General features: G+C 31.7%; 1 protein-coding gene across 1 annotated transcript; it reads right to left on the minus strand.

Moving 5' to 3' along the window:
• Positions 1–398: 398 nt before the first annotated feature.
• On the minus strand, positions 399–16,046 carry LOC149911241 (trypsin alpha-4-like). The gene is made up of 7 exons (XM_090119199.1): positions 16,031–16,046; positions 15,393–15,505; positions 6,147–6,280; positions 5,681–5,842; positions 3,749–3,842; positions 2,151–2,273; positions 399–599 (listed from the first exon to the last, which is right to left on the minus strand). The coding sequence occupies exons 1-7, from the start codon at positions 16,044–16,046 to the stop codon at positions 399–401; spliced, it is 843 nt and encodes a 280-aa protein (XP_089975325.1).
• Between the last annotated feature and the right edge of the window lie 93 nt (positions 16,047–16,139).

The following is a 16,139-nucleotide window of genomic DNA, read 5'->3' on the forward strand; positions in this document are numbered from 1 at the left end:
TACCTATAGACTTATTAATGACATAATAGTTTTCAAGAACATCTATAACCATACCGCATATGCAAGAATAATTTCGTTCAGTGATGCAGATCTAAGCCGTCGCTCGAGAATCAATGGGAATCCATTTTAAACTTTTATTCCGTAGCAAGTTTTCCATTACATGAACGGAAATCGTAAACGGCTGAGAGCACAGATCGTCTCTTCTCTCGCTAATCGCCGTAACAAATTGTTAATGCGTATGTCGGCTGATATCTTGCAATGAATGAAATAAAATGAAGGAGTATTTGAAATTAAATGATCCTTAAAATGATATCGCTGCTTCAATGGTACGCGTAACCACATAATCACTACACATCGACTTTTACTGTGCATTTAGTCACATAGTTAACAAAATTTAATTACGAGCCGTAGTATTGGACATCGCTATAGATAAGTGGGAGATCATTAGCGTATCCGCAGCCGAGGCCCCACGACAGAACCCCAGCCAGCTTGCCCCAAACCACCAGTGGGGCCCCGGGTACGGCCATACATGGCGTCAGTACATCCATTTCCCGGGCTACCCCGGCGCAAATCTGCCCGGGGACGAGAGGATTGCTATGCTGAAAGAAAACAGAAGAAAATTAAACACAAATTTTATGCGAGTATCTTCTATCTTAATGCATTCTAGAAATATTATTAATATTTCTACTAGCTGTAGCATTGTACGATCATAGAAACCATATTGTTTATCTTCACGGAATAAAATATGTTCCTCATGCTTCTTAAGGGCAACTAGTAGATGAAAAGAAAACTGATAAATAATAATGCAATGGAAAATACATTAGAGTGAGGAGGAAAAGGCTGAATTGTTTGTTAAATAAAGTTTTTCTTTAAGACAAATAAAGTGTTCCGTGGCTTCAGACTCTTTTACTTTAAATTAGTTTTTTTAATGGAATAGTATACGTGTCCCGGCGGGAACACCGTATGGATAACCATTATGTTTTATTAATTTGACATCCAAGCCAGGAAGATTCTACTGAAACTCGGAAGGCTTATAAAATACAGAGCGTGTCCAATATTTTTACTACTTTTAATAAAAGCATATTATTTCGATATCATTTCGATGATTATGTGGGAACAATGATTTTTATATCAACGCCGGGCTAATTATGGTCTTTACTATTGTATTATTTAAACAATAGGAAATTCGATTTTGTGCCTTACATTATCCGTCCGCTGTAAAAACGTAATACCCTATTTAAATGATTTTACTGAAAACTACGTTCAATTGCAGTAATAATCTTGCGTAATATTGTAGAGGCACAAATAAACAAATCAATAACATCATTAACGGTTTGATTGAGATTTTTAATTGAGACCTACTCGCTCCTATTGCGTCAGAAAATGAAATATGAGTAATTAAAATCAATACAGTTTATTTGGGTAAATTAAATGTTGTTCAATTTTGTTTGTTATTACAAATTCTCATTAGCTAACAAATCAATTTTTACTTATACGAATGCCTTGCTCGAAACCTAATAAACGACCAATTTCTCGCTATTTACCTGCTACAAAGAATTTGGCCGAATTCTTGTTTCTCGGGAAATATTCAAATTTAGCTAGTAACTGAATACCAATATGATCTCAGTACCCACTTGTTACGACAATCAATTTAATTAAGTTCCGCTGTTTCCAGATTCCTACCTAGTACCAACAACTGTATTGCTACCTCTATCTACATTCATTCTGTACACAATAGTTACTAAAAATAACATTTGAATAATTAAATTTATTAAATTTTACAGCACTATCGGATTTTCCAAATGAGAACTAAATGTAGCCTGGGGGCGCCAGTTTTTCCAACGCACATTTTAGTAGACAGGAAAATGTAAATATTATTTTTAACAATGGAAACCGTTATATAACTCTTTATTGTTTTTAATTTTTATTATCTGAAATAAATTTAATTTTAGATTTAGCTGATATTATTTTAGATTTATATGATAGCCTTTATATTTTAGATTTAGCTGACATCAGTATTTGTAACATTCAACCCTTTTTTCATATACAATTTTTTCAAAACTTCTTCCAAATATTTTTGCTACATTAAACCGTCCACCAAACACAATCTTCTTATATAGCATGTGAGATTAATCGATTACTCTACTAACTTGATTATAAACGTCGCAGTGAACATTTCGTTCAGTAATAACAAAGGAAATCGTACGAAGCATCGGGTCCGACCTTTCATCCGGCCTGTAGAGAGACGAGCGCGGCAAACATAGCTCCTTACCCTGTATGAAAACGTTCAATTAAATCTACTTCCTATTACTTGAAATATCTATTATTCTTCATTATTTAATAATTATGTCTGTTATAGAAAGTAATGCATCTTAATGATTTATTATGAAAAATAAAGAACGTATGAAATGTTATAAAAACACATAATTAAGTTCTTAATTCGTAAAATAAAAACAATTACGATCTCAGAATTTAGAAATGTATCTGAAGAGGCAGATACCCACTATCCATGAGACGAATAATGATACCCATAATAATATATCCTTATTAGTTTAGTTAATAGTACAGTATTGTTTGAAAACAAGACATAAATGCTTTTATTTACAAGTTTATTGAATAAAAAATGCTTTTATAAAAGCTATTGTTTCATTAAAATAGCGGAAAATACAATTATCTCGCAGCACTTTCGTATTACCCTTCATGCGCAGTTCTCTGTGCTATTAATATAGACTAAAGTTTTAACCCAATACAAAGAAACATGTGTTCAGAGAGGAGATATCCGGGAAGTCCGAAGCAATAATTTTAGGAACCAATTATTTTCACACATCACGGAATACAACCTACTATTGTGTGTGTTACCGGAAAAGTCTGAACGGGATATTATTTTTATTTCCAATACAGGAACTTTAGTTTCCTCAATTATTATTTCATCTTCTCTTTAGTTATTTGCTAACCGTAAATCTTTTTTTCAGGTTTACTCTTAAAATCAATGCTTGTTCTGTGTGATTACATTAAGCTCTACGTTGAATTCTTATAAACACAGATTATATGATTATCCAGTACTTAATATTAACTTAATAATACAATAATAATTATTGCAAATAACCACATACCAGTTATTTTCAATTATCGGAAATTAATCTCGATATAATGTAATGATTTTCTATAAAATATAACTCATGATATGAAATAAATTCACTAGGTATGGGTTCATGTAATATTGGAAGAATACGTATATAAAGTTTGCAAAAAAAAATTGGAAGAGGTTGCATTATTTTATTTGCTAATTGTCAGTTATTAGCATTTATTTATTTATTTATTTATTCTCTATTGTACATACCTATTAAAATAAAAGTACATAAAACAAAACCATTTAAAATGTACAGGCGGCATTATGGCTCAAAGCCACCTCTGCCAGGCAACCTTCATTTTACACAATTGTATCCCAAAAGTTACATATGCCTTGTGTGGTATAAGATGTCTATAACAAGTTTTCATTGGGAATCGAACCCAATACGCCAATTATTGCCAGTTATTACCTACACTAACAGTAACAACTATACCAAAATCACGAGCTACTATCCATATTTTGTTCCATTTTCTCTGTACTAAAATGTGATATTTTCTCACAGAGAAAGCGAACACAGCAATTTAAAGCTTGTTCCATAACACAAACAAAAATGACACATCTGAAGCTTAGCGACATGACGCGGACGTCGTACAATGGTAACGCAATTTGGGGTCATACCGTAAAATCACATCGTCCCCAGCCCGTAACAAAGGCCCTGGTACCAAATATAGCGGTCGTCGGTGACACTAGCTCGATCGTCTTTGTGGATGACCTGGAATCGATGGATAGCTTGCTCCTGTTATTTGAACATCATGAAGCGGATAATCATTACCACAAATATAATGCACGACGTCGGACGTACTCGACGCCTAATATGATGACACAAATTCGGAGTCAAGTACACCAATTTATAGTTTGAAATTTAAACCCTGTATGCGTCTTCATATACTGTATTGTAAAACACAATCATCAAAACAAAGGTATGATTGTGCAAAGAACCCATTATTCTTTGAAAAATATGAAAAAAAAAACTAGGAATAGGTACTTTAATTTGACCTAAGGTGCATTAAACACTTACATAATTACTTTGTTCACAATTTGAAAATGCAAATGGTTTGATTTCAGATTTGTATAAGGATAGTTATCCTACAGTTAGTTGTTAGTTAACAATTTAATGCAGTGTATAATCAGCTTTATCTGTAATTTTATTAGTACTTATAATCCTCTGTACTTAGCACGGTGGCATAAAGCCTGACTGATTAATCAAGTCTATCTCCCGTTTCTGCTCGCTTTATTTATTATTTATAACATAAAAGCACAAGCTTTCGATTAAAAAGTTTTACATCCGAGAATAAACCTATTTTAGTCGAAACATTTTTCGTATGCGATTTACATGGAAATTATGATGGACGGAACGTTACGAAAAGCTTTTTATTTGTTTAGTTTTACACTTAATTGAAAAGTAAGGTAGAATTAATCGTAGTATGAACACATTCTGGTTTTTGACTTAGGTACATTAGAACCACTAAAAGCAAAAAAAAATAATTTAACAATCCCCTCGGATTAGATAACCGCAGAAACAAAGCTTAGGTACTTAATTTTCAATCAAAATTTGATGAAACTCAATTACAATTTAATATATTAAGATCATATCATTGCATGGATTAACATATCATATATTATTTAGTTAGTGCATTACGCGTTATAATTAGTTAATTACCAATTAGAGTGTTCTCACGCTTCCCCAACACGCACGGTTCAATGATAACAAAGGAACGCAGCGACCTATTGACATAATTGTCATTATTATATTGAACTTCTAGCACTAACTGTTTAATTTGACCAATACGATTTTATAATAATTCTAGTCACAATTATAATAGTAAGAAACAGAAACGATTTCCCCCAACTGCAATGAAACTTTTCGTAAAAATGTCAACAAATTTCGATCCGCCGCGCACTTGTCTTTTGCAGGTAACGAAAAAATTTCCCGTGTCGCGAGTTGTACATGAAAACACTCTTTCACCTCGCTTCATCGTTGTAAAAGGCAAAAATAAACCAGTTCTGAATTCTGATTCACTCTACGTTTTGTGACAAACTCTAGGAAGAGAAAAAATTAAATGCGATCACGTAATTTAGGCTAGTATTTACCTCCAATCCTTACAGCTGTGGATAAAGCAAAGAAACCAAAGCAGTGTAATAATTATCAGGAATAATCTTGATATTAAATATTTTATTTCCTACTTAATTTTTGCATATTTTCATTTCATTTAAATTTATTTATGTATGCTCTTGTTTGAGCGGCGATCGGATTAATATAAAACAGACATCCTTTTACTACTATGTACCTATGTATTAAACTTTGTGTTTTCATGTTGAAAATATATCAATGGTGTCAATTGCAGTTCTATTAAATGTGTATTATATAATATATAAAATTACAGAAAGAGATTATATCCAAGAAATAATCTCGTTCTGTAATTTTACAAAAATTACATAGAATGTGATAGTTAAGATTTTTATGAATTTTCTATAATTTTAAATGTGAATAAAAATTATTTATGTTAAAAAATAACAAACATTATATGTATGAATGTATGTAATGTGTACCTTACGACAATATCTTCGTAAAATCTAATGAGCGCTAAGTCTGCTCTCAGCGTATACGGATCAAATTGTTTATGTATAATCAAAAGCACCACTGTCAGAACAATGGTGCCGCGGTCTGAGTAGTTTTCACCGGAGACCACAGCCAATTCGTCGATTGGTACTCTAGAAGATTTATAATGTTAATTTATATAATGAAACTGTATATTACGCAATATTAAGTACATTTGTAATATGAGCTTTTACTTCCTTACTTTTACAAAGGTTATGGTATACAGTTGAACTTATAAAAATATGTATCTACATTAATTACATTTTTATTACAATTTATTGTTAGTAAGTTATGTCTCATCATGTCTATGTTAGTACCTAATTATCGATATTGTATTTATCTCAAGAAAATAATTGCAGCAATATTTTTGTAACGTTAATTAATTAATACTAGCCAGGATAATTACAACATCATTACCGATACAAGGGATGTGCGACAGACAAAACAACGTTTTTTGTTAGTAAGCTGCCAGTCAGGTAATGGACAAAATTTCTGCGAACGCTGACGATGTATGGGTGTTCTCTAATTGTGACGCGAGAACCTCTAAATACCTGAAAACAAACAAGTTAACTGTCAACGTGCAAGTTATAAAATAAACAAGAATACATCGAATGCTTTTTAATTTTTCACCAAAATTTGCCATTTTTTAAGACTTAGATATACTATGTGTAATGGGTGTAAATACTTTTATAAAAATCATTGAACCAACGATTTAATATTTTAAAACCTTACATTCTACTTCAACGAAAAATTTATCCCTTCACAGTGGCTCACGCTATCAAGACGCTTAATCTTATAAGAGATCCGTGGAATAAAACACGACGTTTCTATTGTTATCAATAAAATTTTGAGCCTTTTGAGTTTTGAGGCAGGAATTGGAAGTGATTTGAAAATATAGAGGATCGTGTTGAAAATAAACAACTTTAGCTGTTAATACCAGCAGTTAATGATACACTTTCATTATTTTCATTCTATATTTTATATAAAAGCCGATCAAAAGCTTAAATGTACATTAATCATAATTCGTAAAGCACTCGTTATTATTTCCATTAAAATCACGTGAATTACTGGTAAAGTGTTCATGTGAGATATATCCATGCTTATAAAATTACTCTGAAACATCAATGTTTTAATCTTATTACGTAGAAAATGAAGCCCGTAATGATTGAATTTAAATTTATTTGGGATATGAAAGCTTTAAGTGAAATGAAACGCATAACGATGTGTAATTAAATACAGCACACTCGTTGCCTGTTAGTTATTACTTTAGAAATATTGTATTATTATTTATTTCTTATTTTGGATTGTGGATCTACTTTTGCAACAGTCATATAGGTTCATAACTTGTTTATAACGTCAAGTTAATCATTTTAAGTTCATGTGTGCAGTGTGATGATTACGTTTCTAAAAAATATATTTTTAGCATTTATTCCACCACTTTTTTTATGAAGAATTCTATATTTAAAAAAAATATTTTACTTAATTAGCATGTTTATCTTTCATCACCTGAAATTAACGGAGTTCATAGGTAACATTATTAAATCACTATCCGACAATGTTTGGCATGTTTGCCGACTATACTTTCCCGGTTAAATGTAATTTTCACATAACGCCGATCTCGGCACGCACTCCCTCCCAATACCTTTGAAATATATATTGAAAAATGAAGCAGGTTTATACTATAAAACTAAGGTATTTTTAATATTTAAGTTTTGAACGCTAATTCGCGATAAATGCGAGATAATAATTCTGATTCACGAATATAGTTTATTGGAGTGTGATATTGATTGTGGGCAAACCAATACTATGTATGTAAAAAGGATACTAGGTAGCCATGTAACTGGATTCCACGGAATTCTGTAATATTGCCGTGCTCTAAAGCGCCGCGGGGTAAGCCAATCTCTGTCGGCTCTTTAGAACTGAGAACGTTGACTGGTTTGGCATTTGTACGAAATGGCCGTGCGTAGATGCGCCGGCTACAACAATGCAATCGGCAAGTGGCAACCCTCCACAGCGCTTCAGGCTAATCCTGTCTGTGTTGGCATTTTAGAAACAATTTTTATATTCCGCATATCCCATTTATAAAAATCTGCCGCAATGCAAATATATTGTTTTCGTTCAGTTCCGTAATGCGAAACGCATTTATGGAACGAAGTATCTTATGCTATTTAATGTTATTATATAAAAAATATATATTGCATTCTTTTGAATTACTTTACAAATCGCAGCGGTTAAGTTATTGAAATGAAAAAAATAAACAAAAAGAGAAAATCTTAGAAGAATTAATCAGGTTTGCTAAGGCTTCTACTACTTGCGAGTCCTTGAAAAATGCTTTCTCATTGCGCGTTGTTTCTGAAGGACAATGGTTACCTGCATATAATGCTTGTTGCATATGATTAACTATTTCACTGCTTAAGTAATTTAAAACCAAAGTTTTATTAGAATTTACTAATCGAGAAAAGTGTCATTAGCAGCAATGATTCAGGAATTTAACATTGTTCCCACCGTAAACATAAATCTAAAAATGACCTAACTATCTATATTTAAATATTTAATAAGAATAATAATTCTGTGCTAAAAAATCTATTACGGATTATTTTGTTATTGAATGAAAAGGAAATAATTAAACCCGACCGCATTCCCATTTAATAATAATTGAAGAATATATTTTCCAAAATTATCTTAAAACATGAAACTAATAGTGATTTCATGAAAATGCACGACATTTACAAAGTAAAAAGATTGAATGCCATTCTTTTGGTAAATTACTACTACTACTACAAGATACCTACAAGATATTTCCCTTACAAAGCCTATACATACTATACAAAGTAAAAGATTGAATGCCATATACAATACAGAATCGTACTGTATTCAGTGCTGCCTGCAGTCGACACACGTACATATTCTGTGAACATATTGTGTTCTATATGCCTACCAATTGCCTACCAACCACACTACCAACTATACAGAAGACACACGTCAATACTGGTAGACGGAGCAAAACATATCAACTCATTTTAAGATTTGATACTTGACAGAATATCAATCCAGTCGTTTGATGAACATTGAGGTCTGAGGAGGGTATTATTTAAATGATAAATCATAAAGATTATGTTTATATCCTTTATTATAAATAAGATAACTTTCATTAGACTAACTATAAATTAGTTTTATTCGGACATTAGGAAACGACTAAATCGAAACGAATAGTTCCGAAACAAATCTGAAAGTTACAAGGGAAATATTCCTTATTCAATTAATTAGTACCAACTTCCAGGTAAACAATTGGGAGTCAATCATCTTTGCCGCGTTGCTTGTTAGGCAGCGAGAAGTAGTTGGTTTAAACAATGCCGGAGCTTGTTCTAAAGTGGTAAGGTGAAAATACTTCAATACCACAGTTTCCGTCGAAAACAAGGCTCGTGGGAAGTTCTAAAGTATGAACAAGTGTAATTAAAACAATTGCAATTTCTATTTTACAAGTAAGGAATAAGGATACATCGGCAGGACAGGAAGAAAATCAGCATGGTGGGCGGGTACTGGCGTTGCATTGTGCATAATTAATACACCTATGTTCGTATGGTGGGAATATCTCGCTCGCTTTATACCGTATAAATTATGTACATACATATTATTTGTTTTAATTAGGTACTTCGTAGTATTCGTCGCACAAGCTACTTGTGGCGACACTGCGAAGTGGTCACTAAAGTTTGATCTAAGATAGTATATGATGATGATAAAAAAACTTACAAATTCTGAAATCAATACATATTATATTGGATAACAAAGCACGAGGACGTGCCACGTGTTCCCGATGAATCGCACAATCCGTACCATGTAAGTAGACTGTAGAACCAAAACTATTAATAGGGTATGTTCGTCATCCCCAAAACACAATTTAGTGAGGATTTGCATAGTCGATTTATCTATCGTGCTATTGTTTAAGCGGACTAAATATATTATTCCTGGTTAAATAAGCACAATCGGAAATATTATGTAACGTTTTTTGGTGGCTTTTCCATTATGTGATACTAGAGTTAATAACGTTCGTAAGGTGTCGTAGAATAATTTATTCCCCCAAACGTGATTCTAACCCAATATATTCAATCAGAATATGATATCTTCACAAAATTTACCATGATTTGCAAATAATTTAAATAGCAATTTTATACTAAATGAGTTTACATTGCAATATTCAAATCTAAAACGACCATAAAATTACTACGTTTGAAAATGAAGAAGTATTATCTAATTGAAAGTTTACTAATTTCATTTTCTCTTGCGCGACGAGATTAGTGCACCTGAGGCAGTATGTTTTAGTCTTTCCTTTCTGATTCCAACCGTTCCTTACTTTTTTGCGAAATAATAGCTCATCCCAATAATGGATTATTAACGGATATAAAAAATCTAATACTAAATATCTATCGAAAGCAACAATGTTCTGAATTTCATTTTTTTGATCGTTTAATTAACTTGGTACTATAATTATTAAGGTACCTTGCTTAATACAATGTGATAATATAGAGTATTTTTATTTTTACACATCATATGGTAAAATATCTATACGTTGGTATTCTAACGTTATAATCAGATAGCGACAAACTGAATAAGATAAAAATAAAATTAGTTAGAACATAATATCAAGCTGAGCTCAGGATTATAAATAACTATACTCGTGGTGTCGCGTAGTCGCCACGTAGACACCTCGTAGACGCTCTTAAGATACGTAGGCTTTCAAACAATTTGTTTATTTTACACTAGCTTTCGGCCCGAGGTTTCGCCCGCTCAGTCTAAAACTTAACAAATGACATACTAAACCTTCTTATTGAATCATAATATTGATCGGTTGCGTAATTTTAAAGATCTAAGCATACAGACTTTGTTAAATACTATGTAGTGATTATCTGGAATCTATGAACTCTTAATTATCCTTTTAATTTTATATTTAAAATGAGTTCGTCCCATCAGTAATTACTGTAGCCGACTAACATTCTGCGTAGTTAATTTATTAAAAACTTCCAACATAATATTAAATAAGAGTAAATAAATTTCCCATCAAACACCGCTTTATACCTATTAATTATTGTATTCACTATGTCGAAAATGATGAGCTGCGAATTAATTGGTTTTTAAAGCGTGTTCATATTTGTTTTTAATTGAAGCGGTAAAATGTTTTCTTTGAATGTTTTAATCGTACAAATTCCAAACATGACCTATGATTTTAATTGTAAAATGATTTATCATTTTTATGTAATGAATTATTTCAGAGATACTATAATTATTAATCTTGTGTGTGCATTGTATTGTATTATGTAATTACTTCTACTTAATCTAATAATTGTTTTTTTTCTGTTTCTCAATTTATTATCTCGCTTCTTTGCCTTCTCCCCGTGGTTGCCTGGCAGAAATCACTGCATAGTGATAAGGCCGCCCTTTGTGCTTTTGTTTATTGTAAATTATTATTTTATGTACTTGGTTTATAGCACAAAGTGTTAAATAAATATAATTTATCATGTCGAGTATTCATATTTGCAAATGATAATGATTTACTGAACAACGCATTCATTGTTAGACCGGGAGATACTGACACAAAATTTCGAGTCATTTGTAACAGGATGGCGGTTCTACAGGGTTCTTAGTACGCAATGACAAAAAGAAAAATGATGGTGTGAACGCTGGTACCGGCGGCTTAGTCGCGTGGGCGTTAGTCGAACTCGTCGGAAAATAGCGAAACTCAAACGATTTGTAACAGTATGGCACTTATTTTTCCTGGAAGTTTGAGGATCAAAGAATATAAATACAAAATTTCAAAGATCTAGGTGTTGGAAATCTTCACTTATATAAATTAATACTAAATTAATTTTTCAAGTATGACAGCACTTTTTCCCCCTACTAGAAGTATGGCAAATATAATAATGGTCACATTTTATCAAATACTCTCCAAAAATCCAAATGCAATACTGGTACAAAAAGTTTGGCGAAATAAATTTTTTTTGCAGATTTTCGGCGGTATGGCGACCATTTGGAATCGTCCGAAAAGTATGGCATGGCGATTTTCGTAAATGGCTGCACGACGATGGTTACCTGTGCAAAAGTTAGCCTGGTACAAATGGTTGAATAATTGTTTTATTTAAATCAACATATTCGCGTCGGTATGGCGGGCTGTAAGTCACACCGGAAAAGTATGGCATGACACTACCGCCTACTTCTTTTTTATGGGCTATCGGTAAATACTAAAATTTTTGTGTTACAAATCGTTTGACTTTCGCTATTTTTCGGACGAGTTCGGCTAACGCCCACGAGACTAAACCACCGATACCAGCGATCACACCATCATTTTTCTTTTTATCATTGCGTACTAAGACCCCTGTAGAACCGCCATCCTGTTACAAATGACTCGAAATTTTGTGTCAGTATCTCCCGGTCTATGTTATAACTTTTCATATAACGAATTGCTTAAGGGCTTGGTCTAGTAGTGCAAACAAATGCATCCTGTCATCCTATATGTAAATAATACAAATGTACTAAGGGAAAGTTGCTCCACTTAATTTTTAAAAATTAAATCATTCGTATAATTTAATATTCGTAATAAGCATTGAGATATACATATATGGAGACGACACCGCCTACATCACTTATGTTCCGCTCAACATACGCCACATGACGTATGTTGAGCGGTTTTTTTTAATGGTTTTAAAGTGAAACGCATCAAATATGCCTTCGTGTGTGTTACGATATTGCACAAATAATACAAATAATACGGAAATGTGCAAAGGAATAACTTTCATCGGTAAGAACCTAACTAGATAATAATTTTTAAAACTTAGTTAGAGCAAAAAAATGGCGCACAGATTTTGTTCGTGGTGTCTCCTCCATACGTATAGTACTATTATCTCAATGGTAATAAGTACCAAAAATGACAATTTGAAACAATTTTCGTGAAAATTACACCGGGTGATTTTTTTTTATCAGTACACAAAATTTGCGAATACTTTCTATTGATATCTTCAACTTCATGTTTATATAACTGATCAACTTTTACAAAGAAATTTGGACGAAATATAAAAAAAATAAGCTTTCCATACAAAATGCATAACTCTATACATTTTTTTCGACCTAAGTTTCTTAGTGAAAGTTGTTCAGTTTAACTAATAAAACGGATAAACAAATTTTGTATTTAATAAAAAAAATGTAATGTTTGTGTTAAAAAATTATAAAATAGAAAAATACACAAATGAAAACAAAAGATATTTATTTCTGACTAGCTTCCGCCCGCGACTCCGTCCGCGCGGATGTCAGTCTTCGCGTCTTCTACAGATTTAGGTATTATATTATGTATAATATATAGATTTATATTGATAAACCTAATAAATCTTTTGCTAGCATTCTGATGCTTTATCGGTTGCACTGGATTTATCTCTTTTTTTTCAATCGCTTGAATGAAGTCTCGAATCAATCAATTCTGACAGTAGGCAATTTATGTAAAATCCAATAATGGTCCATCATTTTATTTTGCCTAAACGTTACATACTTTTTTATATATTCTATTTTATATATTCTATTTTTAACGAATGATTCACTCCAGTCCAAACAGCAAATAAGCAGACTTCTGCTTCTGCAACGTTTAGTTGTCCCCACAGACATGCTTAAATATACATGTCTGTGGTTGTCCCTGAATTTGGAAAAAATAGTCATGATTCTTATCTATGACAAAAGTGTTATTTTTTGCATTGTATTTCAAATATTAAATTTTTTTTTAACCGCATCTTCCGCATTCATGTCTTTTGCCGGAATTAGACATTTAACTTCTACTAGTCTCATTTTCCCTTTTTGATATGGGAGTGTATAAAGTAAATTTTTTAGATATTTCTCGTTATACTTTTAAAAAGTTATTATTGTCATTTTGCTCATTAGGTAAAGTAATTTCGATATCAGTTTTAAGTTTTTTGATACCTGCAATAATAACGTCATAATCGCCTGCACATACTTATCGATTACACTCTGTATACAATCCACCATCCACATTCTTAATGTTTTCCTGTCCTCCTCTCCTTTACGCTGTTCACCGATACATTTTAAATGAGTAAATCTGCTACCACTGAAGGATGTTTCATTGTGATCAGCAAATTTTCACCACTGTTGTCGATTATTTGTTTTTCATTTTTAATCAGCAATTGGGAATCATCAGTTTTGTTTTTTGCAGATTGGTGATGTACCCTAACAATACGTCGAAAAGGGAAAGCATCAACGAATTATCGTTTTCGTCCTCTTTTTTTATTCTTCGCGTCTCTGTTACTTCTGTTTGTTTAGTTCTCAACCCCACTGAATTTTGATGATGTGATGATAATCCATTCGTTTTAATATTGGTACTTAGAGTTTTTTGGTAGTTTTGTAGTTAGACTAAACTAGAAATGGTGGACTAAATTTGTCAGCGCGTCTGTAAGATCAGAATATAAAACCAACATCCTGTATTTAAGTTACAAAATTAATAATCAAACAACATGCCGCTACGTTGAAATGACTAGAAAAAATTAAAACACCTCGGATCAATTTTGGAGTAAACAAATCATTTTCCCCGTATGGGGATTTCCCCGGATGAACTTGGGAAGTTCAAGTTCTCAATACAAGTTTATATTATATTTCGTATTTCTCAAACGAAATATAAACATTTTTGGAACTTCAAAAAAATTATATTATAAGAAAATTTATGAGCTTACTTTAGTTTTAAAGAAATATACATCCCTTTACTGACACCCCGTAAAATAAAGAAATTGTTGCCAATCACCTTTGCAATCTATTTGGTTTCATTAACTTTATGTTCGAAGATAATTTTTTTTCTAGTAGTTACACGCGTATTTTTTTCGTTTATTTTCCATATCGAAATCAAATGTTTAAAAATACGAATATTTGCACAAAACTAAGATAAAAATAATCAATTAACAAAAATATTAAATTTAATGAAGTAGAGCAACTTTCACTTCGGTATGAAGGAAAATCGAGCGTAGAGCACACGTCAGAACGCTCCGGCCCAAGGAGCGCGACTAAAGAAATTCGCTAGGATTTTTCCTTATTATTTTAAATATTTTTTTAATATTTAAAGAATTATCAAAATTCAAAAAAAAATTTTTTTAAAGGATTAATACTCATTGGTCTTCAACCAACTCGAATAAATTAATGGAAAAAATAACTTTTAGCAGTATTTATCAATCGATTTTGTAAGGCAAAAAATGGGAAATTTAATGAATTTATAACGCTCTAATTAAGAAAATCATAAGTTTTTCGGCAATTGTATTCAGCAGTTTTTAATAACGACTATATAAGGATAATAATGCGCTGATCAGATTTTGTAAATTGTAATCGGTTGCAACGTAGTGAGTGCACAAACTTAGCTCGAAATGATTTTGGGGGAAAGAGACTTATCTTGAAGGCCTGATTAAGGTAACATAAAGTAACTTTATAAATGTGAAAAAATTCACGCGCATTGCGTATATAACACTAATTGATAAACAAGAAAAAAAAATTCAGTTTATCATTTCATTAGCCGGGAAAAAATTGTCAAATAACTTGTTGAAAACGCAATTTTGCTAGACTGCAGCCTTAATACAAGCAACCAGAAAAGTTACAATGTATGAAATGTATTGTACATATACAAATAAAACTCACTTTTCTATTTAGTAGAGGAATATCTCCTGGATATGGGTAACCAGTTTCACTAAAAAGCGAACTGTAAGGTTTCGTTGATAACTGCGACTCTGCTTCATATACTGCCCATAATACTGAACAAAATATCGGGACACGTGTTATGAAATTATTTTTTACAGAACTTCTTTACAAGAGTGTGCTACTTACAAGTCCAGATGAATATGTATCGCATATCTTATTACGACATATGAGCTTGTATCGATGAATAATATTTAATCTATGTGGCTATGCCGTAATGGATAATAATACTAATTTATTTGTAAGGATTTGGGCATCCGTTTAAAAAAATATAATTCAGCGCGGCAACTGTTGGTTAGGACTGAAAGTTCTGAGCTTTTGGACATAGAAAAATACATAAAATTATTATTTTAGTATATATTTGCAGAGGGTTCGAAATAAAAAAAACGTAATTTTATAATAGTTAAAATAAGTTTATTAAAACTTAAGTCATAAACTATATGTGACTATATCAAATATCAATTATAATAAAACTGAAATACAATAACCTTAGAAAGAAAAAAGTGGTAACAGCAATAAATATTTTTGTACGTATACCTACATAAATACGCTAGTATTATACAAACTTAAATCAATCTCACTCAATATACAATACATCTTTAATCTATATGTTGATAAGTCCTTACGCAAATTATATCGATAATCGATAATATTGTAATTATAATTATAATTGTAAGCTATTGTGCTGTA

Source organism: Colias eurytheme, chromosome 1 (assembly GCF_061535395.1).
Source record: "Colias eurytheme isolate Ceu_HAF_F1 chromosome 1, ilColEury1 Martin Lab GWU primary, whole genome shotgun sequence".
In the NCBI taxonomy this organism is placed as follows: Eukaryota; Metazoa; Arthropoda; class Insecta; order Lepidoptera; family Pieridae; genus Colias; species Colias eurytheme.

Coding starts and splice junctions, on each gene's coding strand:
- LOC149911241 (XM_090119199.1), bottom strand. Junction 3,843..5,680: donor TACGAAGATATTGTCGTAAG/GTACACATTACA, acceptor CATCGATTCCAG/GTCATCCACAAAGACGATCG. Junction 600..2,150: donor ACTGCGACGTTTATAATCAA/GTTAGTAGAGTA, acceptor GTTTTCTTTCAG/CATAGCAATCCTCTCGTCCC.